This window comes from Poecilia reticulata, linkage group LG9, assembly GCF_000633615.1.
Source record: "Poecilia reticulata strain Guanapo linkage group LG9, Guppy_female_1.0+MT, whole genome shotgun sequence".
NCBI classification, from domain to species: domain Eukaryota; kingdom Metazoa; phylum Chordata; class Actinopteri; order Cyprinodontiformes; family Poeciliidae; genus Poecilia; species Poecilia reticulata.
The window spans coordinates 17,431,108-17,441,376 of NC_024339.1; the positions used below are offsets into that span (position 1 = coordinate 17,431,108).

At 36.3% G+C, this 10,269-nt stretch overlaps 1 protein-coding gene across 2 annotated transcripts in view; it reads left to right on the forward strand.

The window, feature by feature from the left end:
- Nucleotides 1-9,457, forward strand: part of efna5b (ephrin-A5b) — a 115,738-nt gene extending 106,281 nt beyond the window's left edge. Inside the window, exons 3-5 of one of the 2 annotated variants that reach the window (XM_008418319.2) lie at nucleotides 203-268; nucleotides 629-694; nucleotides 3,851-9,457. In XM_008418319.2, the coding sequence (XP_008416541.1) occupies nucleotides 203-268; nucleotides 629-694; nucleotides 3,851-3,975 (257 nt within the window). In that variant the 3' untranslated portion in view covers nucleotides 3,976-9,457. The remainder of the gene's footprint in view (nucleotides 1-202; nucleotides 269-628; nucleotides 695-3,850) is intronic. The other variant, XM_008418320.2, reaches the window with a different exon arrangement.
- Nucleotides 9,458-10,269: the final 812 nt, after the last annotated feature.

Consider the following 10,269-nt stretch of genomic DNA (forward strand, 5'->3'; position numbering starts at 1 on the left):
TTAAAATGTTGTTTTCTGAATTACAGTATTTCAGAGCTAACTGCTGTATTAGATCTGATATGTATTACCTGACCTTTGCTATTCAGTGAATCTTTAACTGTGGAGTTCAAGTCCAAAAATGTTGCGTAACAGGCCGTTGAGTCTACATGTTGTATTAACAATATCAGCCATGTTTACCTGTGTCTGTTGTGATTTCTTTCAGCCTCCACCGTTGCTCCAAACGGGAAGAAAACATGCCTCAAGCTTAAAGTTTTCGTCCGACCATCAAGTAAGTGTTTGCATGCAACACAGGGCTTTATAATATAGCTTACCGAGGTACACTCTTGGACTGGAGACCAAAGCAAATTAGGGATGTATGGTTTCCTCACTTCCCCGTTTTACTGTTCAGTCATTGTTCAACACGCTCCTTTTATTTATCACAGACCTGCCTTCTAAGAAAATAATTTTATTCTTTTTGAAACATGAAAAAAGATGCTAGATTATCAAATCAATTGAAATCCTCTGAATGTTGCCATTAGCTTTGTTGCTCTGCGTGTTTGGGCTAAAGTGGAGGTGGGGGTACAAATGTCACTAACATATTTGTTGCATACCTGTAATGATTTCCCATTCTCCCTATTTTCTGTTGTAGACAGCTGTCTGAAAACAGATCGTGTTTTTGATATAGATGACAGAGTAGAAAGTACGTTACCAAGAGGTTAGTATGGCTTTTGGTCTTATTCACTGTGACCTCTTGCATGTGTCTCTTGTATGTCACCTTTTTTGTTGCTCTACACTGCATGTTTATCAAGCTTGTTTTCCACGTAATCATTTAAACATTTCTCCAAGATTCCAATTTAGAAATACTTTTTTGTGTAAAAAGTAGACAAGTTTCTATAAGTGTCTGAAAACTTCTTTTTTTTTTTACATAGACCACGATCAAATTATACTTAGAAATAAACACACTTAATGTATAAATCTATCCTAAATTATTTATATTTTGTGATTTATTTGAAAAAGAAATGATTATGAAATTCAGAATTTGAGATCATATATGCTAAAATCATACAAAATATAATTTCTTGAAATGTTTACGATTATTGTTTACAGATAATGGGAACCCGAAATTCAGAGTCTCCAAAAACATGAATATCATAAAAAAAGGCAATTAGTGGAAATTCACTGTTTCAGCGAATCAACTAAAAAAACACCTGAAAAAGTTTCCTAGGGTCCTAAGTGGTCTCTGAGTCTGGGTCAGTAGACTACACAATCTCAGGAAGAGTAATGCCCTAAAATATGTACGGAACACCATCACTGACACCCTCCAAAAGATGATTAAGTCACAAAAGGTTGTAGTTAAATAAGCTGTTTGCTCTCAAAGGTTTGTATTAATTTTACTCAAGTATTATCATATTAATCTGAAACACCGAATTTGAGGTTTCCATCACCAATAAGCCATAATCATTAAAATGGCAAGAAAGTGAGGCTCTAATCTGTGTAATTAGTTTTACTTTCTGAAATGGGTAGCAAAGAACTGTTGAAGTTGTTGATATTCAATATTTTTAGATGTATTTGTATATGAAAAATATTTTCTCGTTGTGGACATAAAAACTGCTGATGTTTGATGAAATATCAATTCGGCATTGTAATTAGTATGTTAGCTGTAAAAACCACAAGAAAAAAAAAATCATTACCTTATCTCTATGTGCAGAGTATAGGTATACATTCTAACAGTCTGCTTAAGCCTTCATTGACTTGCTGTTTGGCTCTGCAGCTCAGCATTGATTATTTGTTGTGCTCAGAATGCACAACATTTTATGTGTTTTACATGAGACCAAGTCAGTCACCAGGGAGAAACACACCCCACCAGCCACACGCTGCTGTTTCATTCTCAGCACCAGTTTACATTAAGGCCTGTGCCAACATAAAGAGAGCTCACTATAAAAGTATGATACAAAAGAATAGACTTGGAAGAAAAGTAGAGGAAAGTCTAAACTCAATATGAAAAAAAGTTTGCAACATTTTCACTAACTTAAGGTATTATAAGTTTTTAAAAACTTTTTCCCCCCCCAATAATTGAAGTGGTCCTTACATAGGGGCATCACCACGCATGTAAACTTTTAGGTGATAATAGAAGGCATTAAAGATGCGTAATTTATGATTTCCTATTAAATTTGATTGGTCTTTTTAATGTGTGACAGATTTAATTTTCAGATGCTGAAAGTCAAACTTTTTACAGTGTGGAATAATTGTAACTAACAGAATACATAATATAGGATGCTACAAGTTCTAAATGCTTATGCAGGTTTGATTGCTTGCCTCTTTGATTTGTGCTTGCTTGTTAATTTTGCTGTGCTGTTTGCATCCTTTAAAGGCTGCCTCTAATCAACAGAATCTAGCTCAGGTTTTGGCTAAATTCTATTTCATCATTTTCAAAGCCACTGAATTTAAACATTCAACCCCTCAGTTGTTGTTGCTCTGTCCGTCCAGTCTTTAAACTCATCTTACATACACAGTTGTGTGGTTATGTAAAAGTCTGATCGTCTGGTCTGTCTATCTGTCCTTGTGCTGTGCATGGTTCAGCTACTTTCCCACGGTGAAGCTGCACACAGATAACGATGCCAGACAGACACAGGCGGCCACTCACCTGGGAGATGAAACATTATACAGCAACTGAAGTTCAAATGGCAACTCAGACTTCATGACATGAATCTGAAAATTGTTGCAAACACTATTGTTGGTGAAACAAACCTGTGCTTCTTGAGTACAGGTTTGTTTCATATTAGAACCTCATCAAATAATTATGTTTTGTAATTGCATAATTACAAAACATGGACATCTATATGTCACACATTATATGGATTGTACACAAAGTGTTACATTTCACATCGTTATTTTGATTTTGAGGATTATGGCTTATACACAAGGAAAATCTGAAATTCAGTTATGTTAATGGCCTACATGACTGTAGAGCATGGTGCTGACTTGACAGCTGTGAAGTAGTCAGTCGGTTACATCCTCCACAAAAAGGTCTTTAATAAAAGGACAATCTGTATCCAGGAATATTATAATGGAAAGTTGTGTGGATGGAAAAAATGTAGAAGGAAAAGATGCACAACATAAACAGTTCAATTTTAAAGCACTGTCTTGACATACTTTAAAACTGTGCTAATTACAATTTTAGTGGCATTTGCCCATGTTACCCAGTTTAATTGGTACGGTATTGATGTCCATGATTAGCCAGGAAACTCACCTGACTTAAGCCCTTCAGACAGTCAGCAGGGTATTGTCAGGGGAAACATTATAAACAACAGGCGCAACAATGCAGAAGAGCTAATGTCCAAACCTGGTTTTGCTCGCAAACCAAAGCAACCGGGGCTTCCACCTATTCAAGCACATTAATCTGCACAAACAGAAATAATAACTTGGGAGGATTTTTAGGGAAAACCTATTGACCTCACTGCCATAACCTCATCACCTCCTTGCAGCACCACTTTGCTGCAGATATTATTCTGTTCATAATAGTGTACAGTACATGGGCATACTCTTGAGTAGAGTAGGCCCACCTTTGTTTTAAAATTTACCTTTTTAGTTTTTCTGTTTTTTCACTAATTTTACTTGAAATTGATTTAATTTATTGTAGGTCATAATCAGCACAACCAATATGAATGAATGCTTTAAATATATCAAGGTTTATGGTTTTTTTTATTGAATCAGTGAAATATATTAACCATTTTGGTAATATTGTATTACTGAGATGTGCCTGTATGTAAATAAAGTCTTTATATTATATTATTTAATATTTTATATACGTTTTATCATCATAACAGAGAAACCTATCAATTCATGCTGTATTTTTTTTTCTGTCCTTTAGATGAAACTAGCCATGAAACGGCTGCCCCTTCGCGGAGTGAAACGAACGCTGCGCGACGTCTGCAGAAGACAAGTTCTCTACTTGCTTTGCTGCTGGTCACCCTAGTGGGACTCTTTACTTTATAGCGCCTCCCTCTGTGCTGGAGGTCATTTACACCTAGCGTGGCCTGAATCTACCCTAGGCTGCAGGGTAGTGGGTGGGATTTGGGTGGATTGCATTTGCTTGATTGGGCATAAAAAGCAGGCTTCTCAAGAAAAAAAAAAACGAAAAAAAACTTTTTTTCAGAAGAAAAATTAAGTGGTCTTTCTCCTTCTGTGAGTTAAAAAAAGTTGATGTTAAAAGTGGGAGAGAAAGGAGAAAGTGGCCCCTCTTATACCTTCAACCAAGATGCCAAATCCCATTTTTTTGACACTTAGTGATTCTCATTTTCCCATGACATTTACCATCACGTTACATCGTATTTGTCATTGCAGCACTGATGTTTACCTATGAAAACTAAGTTAATGCAGTTCATTGTGCATACACACAGATGACACACCATTGCAACAATGCAAAAGCACATTCAAAAACAGCAGCCAATAGCAGTAGAGTTTTACATTTTTAGACAGTGGCCGTATACACAGTGGAGCATTGTAGATTCTAGGTGTTAGAAATGATTGTATATACGACAGATACATGGAACGTTTCCCTGAGACCTCTCAAGAAGCCTTCTAAAGCTTAGCTTAAACCAGAGATAGATGTAGTTGTTAAGTTTTTAACTAAGACAGAATTCAGAAATATGTGAAATATCTGACATGGAGCAAAGTGACTTACAATCCCTGTTTTTTTAAACATGGTGTCCTCTTTCTCAATACTATGATTAGGTGATGAACGTTCTGGACGAGCAAATCCTTTTCAAATCAGCAAGCAACTCTTTCTTTCTGACAAACCCAATAAACTTGGCCAATAAGACATTTCTAAAAAAAAAAAAAAAGGGTTCTGTTCACTCAAACTCACAAAGCCAAAACTAAATTGAAACTTTCTCTCCAGACACTTCGTTAACCACTGTTAAAATCGAGAATCAATACCTTTTGAAACTTGATAACACAATTTCACGGCAGCAGTCACAGCCATTTGTGCAATGTTTACTGAGCTGGGCCACAATTGTTTTCTCTGTTCCAGTTGAGCATTAGTCAATATTAACACTCCCATAAACATTTGCATCCAAAGCTATTTATTCCCTGGCTATTGATTGTTCAAAAAGGTTTACAGCTTAAACCGGGTGGTGTTTTTTTTTTCTTTTTTTCTTTTGCTAAACTACCAAGTTATTTGACTCATCAAACATTCTCTTTAACTATGCAGATAGTTTAAACTTTTTCAGATCCTGTCAAATGAGAATAAAAGATGTTTAATAAGACCCTTCACCTTACAGTACCACGCTTTTTTTTTAACATGATCATAGTTCAGTTAAATACTTATTAAATGCTTATCATGTTCAGATTGCTACAGCAGTTGGAAAAGCAGTGTGACAAATGCATAGGTCCAATTAGAGGAGTGTAAACAGAAACAAAAACCATATCCATTAAAATTAAGGCAGCTCTGTTCAGTTTGTTTATGTTACCACTTGGATTCAAAGTAATTTACTGATCAGCAGCAATGCTCACTTCCACAGAAACACAAGGGGAGTTTTTCATATAGGCAGTGTCTTATTTAAAGAAAGGTTTTTGCTTCCTTGAAAGAGGTAACCTTTACCAAAAGGGATAGCTCAGGACTTTTCTGTTAAAAGATCTTAAGCGGTTAAATATATTTCTCACAGTAGAGAACTCTTTGGTGTCTTCATTTGGTTAAAAATACCAATCAATCAAACCCAGAAGAAATGGCTTCAGAGTCTGGGTCGTCACAAATGGTTTTTTGTCGTTTCTTTTTTCACAAAAACTTTGCAAGTATTTAAGAGAGCTGATACTACAGTCAGTTCTTAACGGTTCTTATTCATTTTATTTTATTTTTTCCACAAGCAGTGAGTCAACGCAGAGCTACATCATTGCAACACTGTAAAATGTCTGGTTCTGCCGCATTAACTACACAAATATTTATCTACATTTTCCTGCAAATAGATTACCTAATATCACCATCTTAATTTACTGATGCTGTTTTAACAAGCAGAGTTTAAGACGGGGAACATCTGTCTTTGTACTGCTATTCCAACTTTTTGGTCATTTTGAGGCTCTGTGTTTTGAATTGCACAGATTGGACATGAAACTGTGAAGTTTGAAATTATTTTTATGTTTAAATTGGATGCAATCTTTTACTGGCTCAGCCACAGCTCTAGGTGAAAGCAGCTCTTTCCTATGGTTCAGTTCAAAGTTGAATAACAAGTTTATCTGTGCCAGAGCCAGAACGTGCAGCAATGGGGACAGAGACAAACTGTGAGGAAGACGCACTAGTATTAGTGTAACCTTGAAACCTGTTTCGGGTAAAAACCCTTAGAGGATCCATAAGTAAATTAATTTTCTTAAAGTAACATCAAGTCCATGGCAGTTTATCTGTACAGTGTTCCATGAACGCCTAAACTGTCCTTATATTTGCATTGGACAATAGCAGCTAATGATAAGAGAAATGGACATAATAGACAATCCCCTTCCTTTGTAAAACAAAATGGAACATGCCAACCATTTACAGTCAAATAACAACCTTATAGAATAGTAATGCATCATTAAAAACCTATAAAAATAGTGTGAATTAAGGCTATAATATTTTGACCAGAAATACTTTTCACACAGGACGATCAGTTGCAATGCCCTTCCATTTTTAGTTGTAAATAGTCGTCTTCTGTGTGGACGACTGCCCAGTAAAAAGAAAAAGTTACAGTGCTTTAAAGGTTCCCAAAAGTTGTATTAAGATTATAGCAATACACTTTGGTCTTGGCCCTTCTTTGACAAACTATTAGTCCCTGGAATGAGCTAATAATACGGATTTATGCTAAATTAAGATATTATGAGTACTTATGAACTTTTAACAGAACCTCACTTCAAAATTCTTTAGCTATGTCTTTAACTCTACTGAATCTAGCATCATATCAAAGCAGCAAGTTAGAAAACGGCTCGGAAAGATGGACAGAATGAGAGAAATAGAGCAAAAAAAAGGAGCACAGGAGCAATTGCGCGCCCACCTTCTGCTCCTACTGTTACTTGTTTAAGCGACCCCTTAATGAGGTTCAAAATGACAGGCACGCAGACCCCATGTTGTCGCAATGGAAGTTTTTCTGGTATTAAAAATAGATGACGGAAGGCTTAGTGGGGGCGTCTCGGAAGTGTAGAATTTTACTGTGGGGGGGTTTTAAAGCACCAATGACCTTGCAGTTCAAGAGAGCTGGCAAGTGAAGGAGATGGAGAAGAATTATATGCAGAGGCTTACACACACAAATGCATACAGGTTTAAAAAGATAGTCGATAAAAATGTGATTAGTGCCTAACAAAACACTTTTAGACAAAAGAACCTAAAAACTCATTCAACACTACAGGCCAAAAAACCTATTCAATTCAATGAAACATGCTGTCTAGCACCATTCAGCCTCAGAGGCATGCACTGTTTTGGGTTTGCTTTGTTTTTATTTTGTGACTGTTTTTTTTCTGTGCTTCTTTTATATATATATATTTTTTTTTCATTTCATTTCTGAAAAACAACGTTTGCCTTCAGCCATTTGTTCTTTTTATATACTGCAGTAACAATGCTATTACAGCAGAATAGCAGCTCAGCTACAAGAGTTAATATGAGACGAGGCCATTTAATGAGGTACTAATTTTCAGAATATCACCACGGGGATATGAGCACTGCAGAAGATTCAACATGGACGCTTGTCTGCAGGCTATAATCAGAAACCAGCTTCAGTTTTATAATTATCAACACTAATTGTCTTTTTTTTTCTTTTACTATCAATACCATAATTTTTTTTTCTGCACATAACCCAAACCTGGGAAATGAGAATCAACTTATATACTGGATACTGTGTATCCTGAGGTAGACAACCATACAACATAGTAGTGTTAGGTTAGTATCTGTTTTGTACCTTTCTGGAGGACAAATAAAAAAAAAAAATGAGATAGACCATTGTTAAAACTGTATAATTGTTATTATTGTTATGATGACAATGATTATGACTATTATTATTATTAGGAAAACTTCTCGATGTATATAGTGTTTGATATTAAAGTATTAATTTGGTTCTTATGTCTTTTCTAAAAACAATCAGATACCGTATTATCTCTGGGTTTTGCGGAGTGTGTACTGTTCTCAATGCATTGTGTGTGCTTTAATCCTCAATGCCTAAAGAGACTCTTGAGTTCAAACAAAAAGGGGAAACCTGCGGGAGCTGCGCACACCGTGCAGTTGGCTGGAACATTAGCCAGCGAGAGGCTCACCTCTTACATGTTTTAAACCAGTCACCATCTCCTCATGGAAAGATCCTGCCTCCGAAAAGAAGCATTTGGGACTTGATCGATGGCCTATTTGTACTTTTTCTTGCCTTCAGGATTTGGAAGCATTTTTTGAGTGGAAAGTTGGCTTTTTAATGGAAGGATCTCACCTGTTTCATTATGTGGCATGCGCATGAACTTGATAACATGTATAAAAAAGAAAAAAAAATATCAGAAGTTTTCAAGACTTTTTTTTTTTTTTTTGCTGATTTCTTTTTCATGCTGATGTATTAGATTTAATGGTCATTTCCATGTTGTGTTTTTGCATCCCCCATTTTCGAGTGATGTCAGAATGTGTACTCACACGTGACAAATGTACATACCACAAGCCATTGTTGGGAGATTTAAACTTGGGTTTTGTGAGGTGCTTCATTTTGTAGGCCAAAAGCAACTCTTACTTTTATTTTTCTAAACCTGACAGTCTGTAAGCATCCATGGTGTTCATCCTCAACTTGTTCCCTTCTTTTCCCTTCCCTCCCAGTAGGAGGGGTTTATGAGTGGATACATCACTGTAGACATTTTCCAGTGCGACACTGTGAGTTTTGTGCGTCTCTTTTTCTGTCGCCACAGTAAAAGCGAAGTGGCAACTTTGTTTGGCAATGAAGAGTGTTTCCCATGCCTTAGCCCCTCAGCCTCTAACCCATCTGTGTTCAAGACACTTTTTGCCATTGTGCTTGTACACAGAGCAGCTGCTGGCTTCGAAGAGAGTACAATGGGGCCCTTCAATTTTCTCTGTCTTTTTAAGAACCTCTAAATCACTTTTTCTTACTGTAGATGGTGGTCTTAGGAACAGTTCAAGGATTAGAGCGCCCCACCTAACAAATCCTGAACTGGATTGTTAGAGGGTGAACCCCATCATCGATCTATGCTCTGTGCGCAGGGTAAAGCTTCTCAGCTCTCCTCTTGCTGATAAAAACACTTGTTCGTTTTATGTCCTGCCTCCGTTCTTCTTGTGCTTGTGTAACTTCCACCTGCTGTCCTTTCTCCCTCACCTTTCAACTCCACTCCGGCTTTTCCATCAGTGGGGACTGTTTCCAAACTGCTCTTTTACAGTATATAAAATGAAAGAAAATTTGACAGGAAAATGATCTGTATTTGTATATACACGTGTCTGAGCAACTATGAGTACTACAATAAAACATTGCTTTGATTGTAACACTGTGTCCCAATTTTTATTTTCTGTGGAAAATCTAGGGTGTTTTTTTTATTTATTTATTTATCAAAAGCTTGAACAACATGTTTCAGATGTTTTTAGGGTTAGGGTTTGAATACAAAATAATACATACAAACCACTGTTAAAATAGACTTTGTGATGTGAAAATGAGGCCGGGGTAAATAATTTCAGAATTTTTTCCACCTTTAAAGTTGCACATAAGTTGTACAATTAAGCAGAAGTTAGAGATAATACAATGTGGTTGCTTCAGTTTGTGAACCTCTTTACAGTGAATGGGGATTTTGCTGTTTCCACAATTATTATATTGTATACTAGTAATTATACTTTCAAACTTAAAAAATATATGAATATGTGTATATATGCCATGGTTGTTAGTGTATTTGATTAACCCGAAAATAAATTTCAGCTGTTTTAATAGGCTTTTGCTCACATTTTCTCAGTCACATTTGGAAAAACTCCTAATCTTCATAGAGCTTCTCAATTATCACAGGAATCTGTTTGACAAAGGGTTTCAGTAAGGCAAAGGGAACAAATTAATCTGTGTGGTATTAGATGCACTTCGGACTGCACAGTAGCACAGTTGGTAGAACTGTTGCCTTCCAGCAAAAAGGCAGTGGTCTCAAATCCTAGCCTGTGGTCTTTCTGGCTGAAGTTGGCATGTTCTCCCTGTGCATGCATGAGTCAGACAGAACTGATTTTGTGTTTGGATCTTTGGTATGATTTGTGACGTTTGTCAAATTTTGTGCCAGACTTTGTTTTTTTGTTTTTTTTAGAACACCTTGGACTTGCACCTC